This window comes from Danio rerio, chromosome 18 (genome assembly GCF_049306965.1).
Source record: "Danio rerio strain Tuebingen ecotype United States chromosome 18, GRCz12tu, whole genome shotgun sequence".
Lineage (NCBI taxonomy): Eukaryota > Metazoa > Chordata > Actinopteri > Cypriniformes > Danionidae > Danio > Danio rerio.
The window spans coordinates 46,293,089-46,307,372 of record NC_133193.1 but is presented as its reverse complement, the minus strand read 5'-3'; the positions used below and the strand labels follow the sequence as shown (position 1 = coordinate 46,307,372).

At 36.7% G+C, this 14,284-nt stretch overlaps 1 protein-coding gene and 1 long non-coding RNA gene across 14 annotated transcripts in view; one reads left to right on the top strand and one right to left on the bottom strand.

Moving 5' to 3' along the window:
• Positions 1 to 13,773, top strand: part of LOC141378667 (uncharacterized) — an 80,928-nt gene extending 67,155 nt beyond the window's left edge. The window contains exons 2-3 of the long non-coding RNA XR_012393824.1: positions 12,486 to 12,896; positions 13,471 to 13,773. This is a non-coding gene — a long non-coding RNA (uncharacterized lncRNA). The remainder of the gene's footprint in view (positions 1 to 12,485; positions 12,897 to 13,470) is intronic.
• The window catches only part of nectin1b (nectin cell adhesion molecule 1b), a 525,250-nt gene that overhangs the window by 55,439 nt on the left and 455,527 nt on the right, over positions 1 to 14,284 (bottom strand). For 7 of the 13 annotated variants that reach the window (XM_073929161.1, XM_073929162.1, XM_073929182.1 and 4 more), the window contains one exon: positions 5,674 to 5,775. The exons of the other annotated variants lie outside the window; for them this stretch is intronic. In XM_073929161.1, the coding sequence (XP_073785262.1) occupies positions 5,674 to 5,775 (102 nt within the window). The remainder of the gene's footprint in view (positions 1 to 5,673; positions 5,776 to 14,284) is intronic. 13 annotated transcript variants of the gene reach the window in all.

The following is a 14,284-nucleotide window of genomic DNA, read 5'->3' as shown; positions in this document are numbered from 1 at the left end:
CTACAAAATGTTTGCCAAAAGTTTAGTGTCAGGTAATTGATGTCTTTGTTGACTACTTAACAACACTCTAAAATACATATCCCCACTTCATTTTAGCACAGACTAGAACACAATTATGTATGGGGTCAATTTGACACCAAGAAAAACAAACATGGTTTGCTGGGCATGCATTGTCTAAAGGGACAACAGCCACTAAATGGAACCAGACATTCATCCACAGTGATGTGGGGACCTGGATTTTAAAGAAAGGGCAACCGCTGGACCCACTTATCCCATCCGTATACGAGTTTGTCTCTGCCCTTCCTTGTTTCCTTGTCATCAAAGTGTATGATATAGTAGAAAACATGGAATGTCTTCAGAGACATGGTAGCTTGTTTTGCTTCTCCATTGGACTTGTACACTCCTGTCAAAATGAGCAATCCAATATAGGCTTGCAAATCAGTCACATCAAAGTTTTTGCAGCTGCCCCCATAGACCCTCCTCCCCTCTTAGTTAGTCATTTTAAGTATTGTTCAATTGATGGTGTAATCAAAAGCTGAAATGCTGATTTTATGTCTTGAACATGACTGACAGCATATCTGGTGGGCCCTGGAACCTCAAGTCAGAATAACAACACATGAAAATAAGTGATGTGGCTAGCAGCAGTGAAGAGATTGTAAATAAAGGATGTAAGGATGTCACCAGAGTGGCTTTTTGGTTTCTTTTCTTGTGCATCCAAGCCACTAGCACCCCATCTGAAAGATTTTTAGCATATGGTCATTCTACTTCACAATTTGTAATGTCGCAGAATTTATTTGAATAATAATAATATTATTTGTGTAATAATAATATTTTAATAAAGCTCAGGTTTAATTATCATCATTTGTTTTGTTTACAGAGTTTGAGGTTAACTGTCTCATTATTATTCACTCCTTAAAGTTTGTTTTGATTGTTCAGCGTTTACACTTTACCACAGCACACACTTTGTAACATTTTATTCATCAAGTTTAAGAGTTTCTTTAGCACTTAGGTTTATTTTATTATAAAGAGACCAGATATTTGTTTATATATTTTTGGTTTTAACTATTAAAATGATTTGTCTTAGTAATGTTGATAAATTAAAATAGTTAAATAAAAAAATCCTAATATTCCAAAATGGATTGTTAAAAAATATTCAATAATTATCGATATTGTATAATAGGAAACATAATATCATAAGGACTTTTTTATATACTGTACCTACTGTAATCATGGCAAAGATAAAATAAATCAGTAATTAGAAATGAGTTATTAAAACTATTATGTTTAGAAATGTGTTGAAAAAAAATCTTTATTTTCTTAAACAGAAATAGTAGGAAAACAATATACAAGGTGGCCAATAATTCAGCAACTCTAATAATTCTGACTTCAACTGTGTATCAAAACGTGACACCTTTATTTATTGAAAATGTCCACCTTGAGCTTCTCTGCATGTTTGTATTAGTATGACTGCAATTATCTTTGGTCCTTCAGAAAACACACTTCACCTTTACACAAAAGGTCAGCTGGACACTGTGCATTTTATTAAAGCACAGCAAAGGTTGAAAAACACAGGAAGGTTGGTTATTTGCATCTAGCAGCAATCCTAGCTGCATCAGACAGTATTCCTTCTCTATGGTATCAACAAATGTATTATTCCTACCAATAAAGAAACCCCCAACAACAAAAGCCACATCCTTCAAACACGCTGCAAGTGCATTGCTGTGTTTAACGAGAACGAGACTCCGATCATTCCACCGTCGTGTCGCACCATCAACGCCATCCTGACAAATGTGACATTTTCACACACAATAAGCCTCGACGAAACTATAAAAGATGACAAACAACGAGCAGGCAGGAGAATGTGGCTCTTGAAGAGGCATGCGGCTCAGAGTTATAGAGAAGCAAAAGCATCCAATATAACACAGCCTGCAAATGAGAGTCGAGGGCGGAAAGACAATGCAACGTGATGCAGAGCGTTACAATCTATCCATGCAGGGTTGCTGGGTAACTACTGTCTTAATTGCCCTGGACTGTAGGGCACTATTATATGAGAAAGAATGAGGTGCGGAGTGACCTGAAGACTGAAAACCTCAAAGCAAGGACCAACAAGTTCAGTTTCAAGAACAGCCGGATTATATTTGGGTTGCTGTGCAGCTTCAACGTTATTGTAATTCAGTGAGATAAAGAAGTATTTGGAAATTTGGGTTAGATGTATTTACGAAATGCTCCGCTTGATTCCTTTGTTAAAAAATGGACTGAGTCGGTGCAATAACCTAGTGGTTAGCGTGCTGACATATGGTGCAATAACACGTCAGGGCGTGGTGAGTTCGAATCCTGGCTCGACGACATTTCCCTACCCTACCCTATCCTATCTAATAAAGGCAAAAAGGCCAAGAATAAATATTTAAGAAAAAATAACAAAAGACTGAAACAAAAGCTCCAATGCAAAAAGATAGAGACTTCGCAGTATCGTAAACACTTTTGACGGGAAAGTGTTGAATCAAGGACTGTCGCCTCACAGCAAGAAAGTTGCTGGTTTGAGCCCCGGCTGGGCCAGTTGGCATTTCTGTGTGGAGTTTTCTCGGTTTCCCAGTGCTCCGGTTTCCCCCATGGTCCAAAGACAAGTGTTTGTACATAATCAAGAAATCACTTAGATACAGTCATACAAGTATTTGTGAATTTACATAGACAGGTCTTTAACATGCGACACTAACACAAACTGGATCTGTGAAAAGCTTCACCAAAGACTATTTTCTACGAAGGTTATAGTTCTATGGTGTTGATAAGAAAATCATGTACTTATTTTATCTGGCTGTATTTGAGAGTGTCATCAGGTATGCTTACCTGTCAACATTGGTATGTGAAAATAAGGGATATGCCCACTATAATAAGGCATTCCCCCGACCCCCTTTAAAAAATCCCCAAATTACTAAATATGCTAATTCGGAGCTGTTTCATTGTAAATAAACAGTTAAATGGTCAGTAATATGTTTTATTATTATTACTTACAAAAAAATAAAAAATAAAAAGTATACATCAGCAGAAAATAAATTAGCAAACAGTTCAGCTTATTAAAATGAATAGCTATTATAATGAAATAGAATCAAATCTCATGGTCGTTTCTTCACTGTATAACGTACACATTCTGATTAAAGAGCAACGATTGAATGATTTATTTAGATTGTTTTTCGTTTGATTACATTAAATAACAGGTGTCCCTTTAAAAATGCACACATCTAACATTGAAATGAAAGCATTCAACTGCTTTCCTAGCTGTTTATGCTCATTTAGGAAGAAAAACCTTGTTTTAAAAAAAAAAAAAATCACCAAGATCAACATCTTTAGATATTAATATTATTAATTATGTGTATATGTTAAAACACGCACCCAAAACCCAGACTTTTGCTCCGCTTTAAAACACGAGTACAGAATCTGTTGGGGAAACAGCTTCTGTTTATCACTGAGAAGCGCGTCAGCTGACAGCCATGCACCTCTATATGACTGTTTTGAGGATTGCATATGAACGGAGATGACACTTGTAATGCAAAGGAAGGGAATCACGCTGTTTTTATGTTTATTTCAAAGTGTTTTCATGCCTAAACAAAGCAAAAGCACAGAACAGACTCATATTTAAGAGCAAGGGGTGGCCCCTTGTGGTTCGGCGGTATGGCTTGTGTATAGGGAGGCTAGACTATTTAATGTTTATTTGCCACCCTTCAGAGAAAGACTAAAAATACGGGAGAAATACGAGAAAATACCTTTACAGGATCATAGCGGGATAGAACTGTAAAATACGGGAGAATCCCGGGAAAAACGAGAGGGTTGACAAGTATGAGTATGGTCTATCTCAAGGATGGGCAAACTTGATCCTCGAGGGCCGGTGTCCCTGCAGAGTTTTGTTCCAACACTAGTCAAACACACCTGAACAAGCTAATCAGTGTCTTCAAGATCACTTGAACTCTATAGGGAGGTCTTTTTGAATAGGGTTGGAGCTAAAATATGCAGGACACTGGCCCTCCAGGATCAAGTTTGCCCACACCCAGTCTATCTACATGGTATGGCAATCTTTCTGTAAATCTGAAATCAACATTTTTTTATATTATCAGACCTGCTATGAGACTAATAAGATTTGAAACTTCAAACACTTTACGAGCAATGCACTCGATAAAGTGAAAAGATTTCTGAACAATCCATCTCATACTCTTCCAATTTTACAATCTTTTACCTTCTGGTAGAGGATACAGTACATTCCGTTGGAAGCGGAACAGACTTAAGAACCCTTTTATGCCAGTGTCAATCAGACTATTGAACACTGATTGATAGTGTGCTTATGCTTTTTTCCTGTATGCAATTCTTTTGCATATTTGCTTATTTTTGTAGTGTCAGAACTTGCTGAAGTGCTCTGTGAGTCCCCTTGAGGAACAATAAAGTATACAAACAAACAAACAACGAAATTGCCCTTCAAGAGCCGATGATTGATTATAAAGTGTGTTTAGCATGCTGTCAAGATACAAGATGTGCAGCACCTGATGCTACGGATACTGGGTGCCTGTGCTGGCATTTCTCCTGCGGTGTTGCCATCAGTGTGTGAAGAGTGGGAGAAGAGAGTTGCATTGACAATCCAACACAATGGGCAGCACATTGAACACATTTTATAAGTGGTCATGAAAGAATAAAGTTACGTTACAACCAAGCACACCATTGCTTTTCTTGTGAAATTCCCAATATGTTTGATGTGTCAAATGACCCTCTTCCTATTGAAACAAACGTTGGATCCAAGATGTCCGACTTCAAAATGGCCACCATGGTCACCACCCATCTTGAAAAGTTTGCCCCCTCGCATATACTAATGTGCCACAAACAGGACGTTAATATCACCAACCATTCCCATTTTATTAAGGTGTGTCCATATAAATGGCTCACCCTGTATATATAGTCCTAAGAGTAAATCTTTCTAACTAAGCATTAGAAAGAAAAAGCCTCAGCGTTCTGTAAAAGATGTACAGACACGCTGTATATCTACAAACTAAGAAAACAAAACACTAACAAATTGAGAAAGCATCTATTTGACAACATAAGCGCACACTAATTCTCATAACAAATGCCGAAATGTGCTGCAAATAGCTCAGACAAGAGGTGAGTTTTTTCCTGGTCATTTGATTTCTAATAATTTGTATTTTTTTTTTTAAATAACATGGCATTAGAAAGATAAAGAAGCTTCATCATTCTGCATGAGATGCACAGACTTTCTGTCGGTCCAATTCTATCACCTTTGAGGTTTCATTTGAGCTGAGATGCTAAATTTGAAGGCAGCTTCCTATGAAGGTAGCTTCCAAGAATGCAGCTCACTATGTTTTGGAACAGAGCCCGGACGTGAACACAACATGCCTGCAACGCATTCCCACACACTTGTGAGAAACCCCAAACCTTCCACGAAGCCAGCTGAATTACAGACCCTTGTCATCTGTTCCCAGCTGACACAATACAAGCCGGAAAGCAAGTCCCTTTGGAATTCCCTTTTAATCTAAACATCATTCTGAAGGCAATTCATCTCGTGCAACATGCATAAGAAGATGTGCTCTCTAAACACCAGACCCCCGAAGGCCCATTATCAATGATTCCGCCGAAGCAAGAGAACGGACAAACAGCAATGAGTATAGCAGTGCTACTCACCGGTTTATCGGTGAACGCAGTGGACTCAGACTGTGCCATGTCATAGTATGGGGGCTGCAGAGGAATCTTCTGTATCTCATCCTCCTTGTCCAGATGAACAACCTTCAAAGGCAACAGAACCTGAGATGAAGATGCCATTCAGACTATAGGGGCAGCCGGCAAGCAATTGTGTTAACCTGTCTGAATACATGTCTGCCTACTCTGTATAAAGGACCAAACAAAACACTCGAAGAGGCAGACATTTCGCAAGGCCTATTCGCAACACACCGATGTGACAAAAATACAAATTACAAGGGACTTTCTGAAAGGAATGTTTGCTTGCTTGTGCAATATCGAGTATTTACAGATACCAGGTGCCTGATTCTTGTATTTTCAACAGTGGTAGGTGCACTTTTAAGATCTGACTCATTCCAAATTTGCAAGTATATTTCAAGCATTTTCCATTTATTTTCCTTAAACTGGAGTGGTAAACAAAATAAATGATCATTTACAGTAAACTGAATGCTTTATTAATGAGAAATGGAAAGTAATGCAAGTGCATGTTCTCCCCGTATTGGCATGGGTTTCCTCTGAGTGCTTCGGTTTCCTCCAAAGACATGCGCTAGAGATGAATTGGATTAACTACATTGGCCATAGTGTACGTATGTGTGAATGAGTGTGTATAGATGTTTTCCAGTACAGGGTTGCAGCTGGAAAGACATCCGCTGTGTAATGCTTATGCTGGATAAGTTGGCGGTTCATTCTGCTTTGGTGACCAATGATGAATGAAGGGAATAAGGAAATAAAGGAAAACGAATGAGTAATAATGAAAAATATGTCTAAACGATTCAAAATAAACACATAAATCTAGAATCACTGATATACACACACACACACACACACACACAGATTAAGAAATGTGTTTTGTGAAACTATATAGTGCTTTGAATATGAACATCAACATACTTTACTTTTCAGACACAAAAGTTTGGTCAATCTGATGGGATTAAGCATATAATCATGGAAACCATAGTCATGTTAAGATATGCGGTGGATATTCGTAATAGCATCCAACTCTGACCAAACCTCAGAGAACAAACTGCATTCTGCTGAGTGTTTAGCTTTTAATTTATGTGCTATATCAAATTGGTGGCATTGAACAAAGTTCTGTTGTCACCATTTTGCAAAATGCTCAAACTGTATACATCAGACGTAGCTTTTGTAATTCCACACGGCAGACAGTTTACTGTACTCCGCATTGTTGTCACAAATTGGGCTCTCTCCATTTAAAACACTTGTGTGATGGCTGCCGTAAATGAAGGATTGGGTTTCATACTGCTGATAGCAGTCAGTTAAAAATGAAAATTCTGTCATCATTTACTTGTATCAAACCTTCATGACTTTCTTTCTTCTGCCGATCACTAAAGAAGTTACTTTAAAAAAAATGTTAGAAACGTGTAACTACTGACTTCTACTGTTTTTGTACTATATGGAAGTCAATGATTACAGCTTTCTCAATATCCTAATTGTTTTGTTCAACCTAATAAAAAAGCTCAATAAGGTTACAGACCACTTAATAGAAAGTAAATAATGAATACATTTTCTTTTTTGGGTGAACTAACCCTTTACGAAATGCCTTGATCGTCCTGACACACATCAATTACTTTTACCAAAACATTAGTTGTTAGTTGGTATTTTGTTTCTTGTACCTGACAATCAATTATATCAATAGCTGGACGTCTCTCTGTTTTTGGACATATACTCTAAGCAAGAAATGAAATGTTTTTTCTAAAAAAAAAAAAAAACACCAACAACAACAACAACAAAAACCTACCAAAAAAAAATCTATCCTGTGAAATTCTGTTTGATCACAGTTCATATTTTCCCTGTTGACGTGAAAGTGCCCAAAGGGATCCATTAGTTTTGTTTTCAAATAAAAAAATGAAATGAAATAAATAAATAAATGTAAAATGTTATTATTATTATTATTATTATTATTATTATTATTATTATTATTATTATTATTATTATTGTTGTTGTTGTTGTTGTTGTTGTTGTTATTATTATTATTATTATTATTAATATCAATATTATTATTTAAACAAGTCTAAATTAATAAAAATATGTATCAAATAAATAAATAAATACTATTATTATAATTGTTATTATTATTATTATTATTATTATTATTATTATTATTTTAACAAGTTAAATGAATAAAACATGTATTAAATAAATAAATACATTTGAAATGTTATTATGAGTATGATTATGATTATAATTATGAATATTTTATTATTATTATTATTATTATTATTATTATTATTATTATTATTATTATTATTGTTAATATTTAAACTAATCTAAATGAATGAAAAAAATTATCAAATAAATAAACAAATGCAAAAATAAATAAATAAATACATAAATAAAAAATAAAAATAAAAAATAAATAATTTAATGAATGAATGAATTCATTGAAATTCATTCAATAAATAATAATAAAAATAAATAAATAATTAATTAATTAATTAATTAATTAAAAATAATAAAGAAAATAAATAAATAAATAAATAAATAAATAAATAAATAAATAAATAAATAAATAAATAAATAAATAAATAAATAAATCTAGAACTGCTAATGCCATTTTTGAACGAGCTGTTTCCGTTTGATCAAAGAGAATTAGTTCTACAGGCTTTTAATGCAGCGTCTGTGTGCCGCTGAATTCTCCGAGCCATTTATAACAGCGGTCTGTTTCTCTGAAACTGATGAGCTTCATTCAAAGCGCTGTTGGCCACCTGCTGATCTCTTCGTATCGCATGCAAAAGACAACTGGGGATAAAAGAGCTTTGACAGAAAGCGTCTCAGACACGCACACAAACATGTTTTCTTTCTGACTAAATTTAAGTTTGGGAAATATTTTGCACCAAAAGTTTCTTCTGGGGTCCAGAGGGAGGCAAGCCATAGACTGGAGGATGCGAAAACATGAAAATGGGTTATGAAAAAAATAGCAACCATGGGCTCATTTTTTTTTTTCGCCCCCACCCAACAGCCACCTAACAAGTGCTGTAGCCTCAACATATGCTTTCATGCCTATGAAGACAAACACAGCAGAAGAGTGCTTTCATTTTGTCATGTTTAATGGGGTGTGCAAAACCTCTTCCAACTAACTGCTATAGACGAAAAAAAAATGATGGCGAACTCATCCAGCGAGCTCTGCGAAGGCCTTGGCCTCATTGTTTTCAGAGCAATTTTCATTAGGATTACAGTCTGCTTCTTTTACTTTGCTTGCCGCTTCAGTGGCAATGTGTTTAGAAGTTTGGGATGGGATAGTTTCTCAACCCCTTAAGTACTAAAGCCTTTTCCAGACCTAAATAAAATGTCTGGAGCTGCTTGAAATTGCGACTGTCTCCGTAAAAAAAGCGAGAGAGAGAACAATCAGGCATTTTCTCGCATTTTCTAACGAGTCAAAGAGCAAAAAGACGGGAGAAGACAACAACAACAACAACAAAAAAAAACAAAACAAAAGAAAAGAGCCGCTTATATGTGCAGGCGGGTGGTTGTTTGGCTTGGAGGGCTGTTTTAGTGGTTTGATGTGACTGAATTGAAATGCTTAAATGTGGGATAATCCTCCAGCAAAGATGGCCTTTGAGTAAAGATTCCCAACGATCGCCGCCTGCCTATGTCACATTTCTGAGGGATATCTATTCACTGTAAAGAGGACTTTAGCTTTACGGAAGATTTCTGAGACAGTGGAAAAATTCAATTTAAAGGAAGAATAAAAGGCTTTGCTGCCTCTTTGTTATGGCAGCCAACTATTTTGTTTCTTGTTATCTCTTCCCTGGGGCTATGTCGAGAGGAACAGGGAGGGCGGAAAACGCTCTCGCAGGTTCCCTCATTACCTAAAAGTAACACGGGGACGGTGTCAGTCAGGCTTATTGTGGCCTTTCATGTACATGCTGCTTATCGTATTGGTGCAGGTTCAGTATCCTCTACTCAGGTAGGGCTCTCCTTCTGACCTGAATTTAACTGTACAAGAGACTTTCTGCATAACTATTCAGGGTCATGCGTGTTATATCATCATCAAGTGGCTTGAAATTTACTTTTGTAAATTTGTAAAATTGTTCATTATGAGGTACTGTATTTCATGATTCACATGATCTTCATGTTTATTCATAGATGTGAACTGCATTATGGGATCTTGAACTCTGCTTTGGCGACTTTTGATGCTGAAAAAAACACTGGGGTACCTCAAGGCTCTGTTCTTGGGGCACTTCTCTTCTCCATCTACACGACATCTCTAAAACCAGTCATCCAGAAACATGGATTCTCCTACCACTGCTATGCTGATGATACCCAGCTATACCTCTCTTTTCATCCTGATGATCCCTCGGTTCCAGCTCGCATCTCAGCCTGCCTGTTGGACATTTCACGCTGGATGAAAGATCATCATCTTCAGCTTAACCTCGCAAAAACGGAAATACTTGTAGTTTCTGCCAACCCGACTCTACACCATAACTTTTCAATCCAGATGGATGGGGCAAACATTACTGCATCAAAAATGGTGAAAAGCCTTGGAGTAACGATTGATGACCAACTAAACTTCTCTGACCACATTTCTAGAACTGCTCGATCGTGTAGATTCGCACTCTATAACATCAGAAAGATCCGACCCTTCTTATCTGAACATGCAGCTCAACTCCTTGTTCAAGCTCTTGTTCTCTCCAAACTGGATTACAGCAACTCTCTACTAGCGGGGCTTTTAGCTAACTCTATCAAGCCTCTTTAGCTGCTCCAGAACGCAGCAGCACGAGTGGTCTTTAATGAACCTAAAAGAGCACATGTCACTCCGCTGCTCATCCGTTTGCACTGGCTGCCAGTTGCTGTTCGCATCAAATTCAAAGCTCTGATGTTTGCCTACAAAGCGACTTCTGGCTTTGCTCCTTCTTATCTGCTCTCACTTCTGCAGATCTATGTGCCCTCCAGAAACTTGCGTTCTTTGAATGAACGTCGCCTCGTGGTTCCATCCCAAAGAGGGAAGAAATCACTTTCCCGAACGCTCGCGTTCAATCTGCCCAGTTGGTGGAATGAACTCCCTAACTGCATCAGAACAGCAGAGTCACTCGCTGTCCTAAAGAAACGACTAAAAACTCAACTATTTAGTCTCCACTTCACTTCCTAATCTGCAATTGCCTCTCTGGATATACCACTAACTGCACTCAAAAACAAAAAACAAAAAAAAAAAATTACTAATAATTTCCTTCTTAGACTTTACAGACCTGAAACTTGCCTATAGCACTTATTCATTGTTGCTCTTATAGTTGTGTAAATTGCTTCCTTGTCCTCATTTGTAAGTCGCTTTGGATAAAAGCGTCTGCTAAATGACTAAATGTAAATGTAAATGTAAATGAAAATCCAACTGTGCAGTTTAACAAAGTGACTATTAATGACATTTTAGTAGTTTGGAGAAATATATTACATAAAAAGTCTCTAAAATATCAAGTACTTCTAGTTTAAAACACTAATAAAGACAATAAATCACTTTAAACTATTAAAATGTCAATAAAGGTCATTTTTAAAATCTTTTCAACACCAAAATTTGCAGGAGAAAAGATTATACATATAAACATATGCCATACCATAGGTGGGGCAACCAAAATCCAAAATCTGATAGATGCCATAGTGGTAATTCCCACATAACTTCAAGATGTAACATCAATAGACGTTGATATTTGATTGATTTTAGGTTGGACGTTGGACATTGATGTCAACCTGATTTTCATATCTAAACAGAATGCAACATCCCCACGACATTGAACCACAGCATCAACCTGACATCATGTTGACGTCCTGTGCCTGCTGGGCAGCTTCTTGCACCAGTTGCTAGTGCACCTTATGAGGCTAAAGAATTGAGATTTACCAGCACAATTCTATTAGCTGGCTTACATTATATTCACCTCCCAAAGCTCACTCCCATCTGGTTGATGGCACCAATTCAAACCCTCTGGGTCTAATTTCACTGCTCCAAACGCCATTACAACCAGCGTGCCCGGCATGAGAGGCTGGCACTCTAAAAATGATGCTAAATATGCCAGTCTGTACTGTCAGTCGCTAATGCACCTCCAGGGAAGTGAGGTTTACCTGCACGTCTTTTACTAGCTGGTCTCCGTTACGCAAATCCCTTTAAACCTCACTCTCATCTGAGTTTTTTAGTTCTAAGCAAAATAATCTCGTTTTCGCTTTGAAATAAGATTATTTTGCTTTATTTATTTATTTTTTTAAGGAAAAACTCACTTATTGTTGACATAATACTACTGAAAACAAGACAATATTTGATACTTTGTCAAAAACTCTTCTTTATTTGAGATTTTTTAGATATTTGGACTAGAAATAAAACAAAACGCTAATATAAAAAGATTTTTTCGCAGTGAAATGGATACTATTAGAATTGCAAAACCAACTTTTATTTTATTACAGCTGTTAAAAACTGGTAATAGACTGTTTGGTGTCGTCAAAATGAATACTACTGTACAGTGTGTTGGTTATTCTATGCTTTATGTTTTATTTCTGTCAGCTTTACATTTTGTACTGTTTGGTGCCATCTTGTGGCTGAAAAATGCACAGGTTAGTGTATACTCCATCAGCTGTTTTCATTTCTATCAGCTTTGCGTTTAATTAAAGATTTATTATAAACTAGTACAGCACAGAACAATGATTTATGTCAATTTGTGGCAAGTCGTCAAGTAATAAGCAGAATAAAGAACATCCCAGGATGCTTGTTTTTGCAGAATAAAGCCCTTCCGACTTATTTGATGGTATATTTTAAATAGACAGTAAAAGACGTAGTATGGACGTCACCCATAGGTGCAAACTGCAAAAGAAGCTACAAGTAGGCACGGCCAACCGCCGCCATTTTGTTAGCACGTCATCGCACCGACCGCGGGATACCAAATAAGGGCAAAGAGGCGTAGCGTGAGCAGAGCTAAAGACGGATGCTTCCCTTTGCTTAGACCTGGCTTAGACAGGCTTTCCTATGGGAGAAATGCTTAATACTTCATTACCTGCTACTCGTTTGTGTTCTGACCACTTGTGCTTGGTTGTACACTACATCAATAAAGTGTTTAGACTTTTAAAAACACTGTTATAACATATTGAGCCACCAAGCGTGGTTCTTATGTTTTTCTACAGGAGGAAATGCGAATTACTTCCAAATGCTTCAAAGATAGTCTGTGTTAGTAAATGTAGGACTATAGCCGCCTTTTCACTGCACACCACATTTGGACACGACTGCCAGAATAAGCCCCCTTTTGGCAGTCGAGTTTTCAGTTCTGACATGCACCATGTGAGAGAAGCTGTTCTCGCAGTGTCCGAAATTAAGGAGTGCAAAAGCAGTTCTCCGTGGTTGAATGAATGAATGAATACTTGAAACTCAGATCGGTAAAAATATTGGAGGGAATGTGGAGACAACATAAAAAATTATATTTTTATTACTTTATTGCTTACATTTATGAATATAATTAATTTTTTTTTTTTTTTAATATAGACTTTTTCTGATTTAAAAATTACCAAGTCCTATTTCTCATCTCGCAAACATAGACCTGCTTGAACAACACTGGAATACATCACATCCAGTCGGCCGGTTGCACCCGGTCTAGTCTTAGGAGTTCTAATATTTCAACAGATCAGAAGCTTAATTCGGATCCGAATTTTCGCCTACGGAGATGATCGGAACTCCACACAGCTCCTGGACTACTCTCCATTGGAAATTAATGACTTCTAGTCTGTCGCTTGTCATTTGTCGTGTGAAGTGGAAAGGAGGCTTATTGATGAAATCCAGGCATAACACTGTATGACAACATTTCAGAAGGCTGTTCTAGAGCCCACAGCTAATCAGTCTGTCAGGTTCTAGAGTTCATTACAAGTCTAAAGAATATAATAAATGATAAATGATCTTAAATAAAACAAATACATTTAAAGAGATGGTATATAAGTATATCATTTCAGTATATTATTTTCTTAAATGGTTTGCAAGCACAGTTAAGTGCACAAAGCATGCCATATCATCTCAGAATTGTAGGAAATAATTCCAAAAAGCAATTAACTGTGTAAAGAAACATATATATATATATATATATATATATATATATATATATATATATATATATATATATATATATATATATATATATATATATATATGATGTATATGCCGATCAGGAATCAGCTGAGGTGACGAGACAGCAAGCAGTAAGACGTAGCTGTCACTAAAGTGGCCATGCCATTAATTATGCAGACTTAATATAACTTAATAAAAATGAAACGGATGAGTTATAAAAAAAAATTCACCCCTCTCACAGTTGTCGTGAAGGTTAATCATAGCTTTATACACCAAAGCCATCTTTTGTACCAGGCTGTAAACATTTTCATCAGCTGCAAAAATGCTCAATTTACCATTGTAGTCAGAAATCCTGGATTTACTGGAGCCAGCCCCCCAAGGCGAGTCGATGAATTGCCGTTTAAGTTACTTCCATATTGGCTTCCCGAGGGAGATCCCGCTTGGATAGGATATACGACTCCCCGGAAGTGTGACACATTAATATAGCAGCATTTTTATGACATTTTATAACAA